The sequence below is a fragment of the Scomber japonicus genome, chromosome 20 (assembly GCF_027409825.1).
Source record: "Scomber japonicus isolate fScoJap1 chromosome 20, fScoJap1.pri, whole genome shotgun sequence".
Lineage (NCBI taxonomy): Eukaryota > Metazoa > Chordata > Actinopteri > Scombriformes > Scombridae > Scomber > Scomber japonicus.
Window position 1 is genome coordinate 18506572 of NC_070597.1, and position 1306 is coordinate 18507877.

At 46.9% G+C, this 1306-nt stretch overlaps 1 protein-coding gene across 1 annotated transcript in view; it reads left to right on the plus strand.

Annotated features, from left to right (window-relative positions):
* Positions 1-876: 876 nt before the first annotated feature.
* The window catches only part of fscn2b (fascin actin-bundling protein 2b, retinal), a 9123-nt gene continuing 8693 nt past the window's right edge, over positions 877-1306 (plus strand). The window contains exons 1-2 of the mRNA XM_053341206.1: positions 877-969; positions 1060-1306. The exon at positions 1060-1306 is cut by the window's right edge and continues 480 nt beyond it. Coding sequence (XP_053197181.1) covers positions 877-969; positions 1060-1306 — 340 coding nt within the window. The remainder of the gene's footprint in view (positions 970-1059) is intronic.

Below are 1306 nucleotides of genomic sequence, written 5' to 3' on the forward strand. Positions count from 1 at the left end.
GAAGACAAAGAAGGAGGTCAGAGTTTTTAATATGATAGAAACTTTCTGGAAATAGGAAGCTAATGAAGAAGCAGAAGGAGGGGAAAAAACAAAACCACAGGAGAGTCAAGTCTGGGGGGACCTAGTGATTGAGCCTTCAGAGTGAAGAACAAGTCAAGCAAGAGCAGGAGTGACGCTGTACGAGAGAGCACTGTTCAACAAGAGAGAGGCTGTAGAAGAGGAGATAAGCAGTTGAGAGAAAAAATGGAAAGAGGAAGCAAGGAAAAAGAGGTTTGACGCTGGACTTAGGAGTGAAGAGAGATCAGGGTTGACTCAAGTCTTTGCTGCTTCCAACCTGATTAGAGAGAAGAGAGGTCGTGGTGGAGGGGTGCCGGGAGACCTGATCAAGAGAACGTGAGAACCCTCAGGACAAGGAAATAAGAGGGGCAGAAAAGAACGGAGAGAGGGAATTACAAGAGGACGCTTGGTGAAAGAAGCCTCTTAAATCTGGTAACTGGAATTAGAGCCGCAGAAACTGCAGAGAGGAAGCCACAAAACCACAGTAAGTAAATTAGGAGGCTGTTGCTGGAAAAATGCATAATGAAGCCATGGGCGGGGGAAGGAATTTGTGGTCTTGGGAGTGCTTTATATACTGTACCTTAATGAATTGATTTCCTGTCTTTAAGACTTTCTCATTTCATCATTCTCCATGACATCACCTCCATCCTCTTTAAAAAACCTGTATTCCCCTTTTTTATGCATGCCCCTCTCTGCTTCACTCCAAGTCAGGTATATTTACCTCTCTCCTCCTAATTTGCTACTTTTTCTCTTCCCACCATCCCTAACTTGTCTCACCTTTCTCCTGCTCTGCCACCCTCTTGATTTCTACAGGTGAAGATGCCGTCAAATGGGAACCGTCCCTTGAAGTTGCAGTTTGGTTTAATCAATTATGAGGGTCGCTACCTCACTGCTGAGACCTTTGGTTTCAAGGTACAAACATGACATCAACGTATGAAATAAGCACTTTGGCGTTGTTGTATAGAACATAAGACTTTGAGTGATATCTTCCTTGTCTCTCAGGTAAATGCATCTGCACCCAGCCTGAAGAAGAAGCAGATATGGACTCTTGAGCAGGACTCTCAGGAAACCCAGGTGGTGTACTTGCGCAGCCACCTCGGACGCTACCTGACCTCTGACAAGGACGGCAAGGTCACCTGTGAGGCCGATGGACACAATTCAGACTGCCGTTTCCTCATCGTGGCTCAGTCAGACGGCCGCTGGGCCTTGCAGTCTGAGCAACACCTCCGCTTCTTCGGCGGCTCTCGGG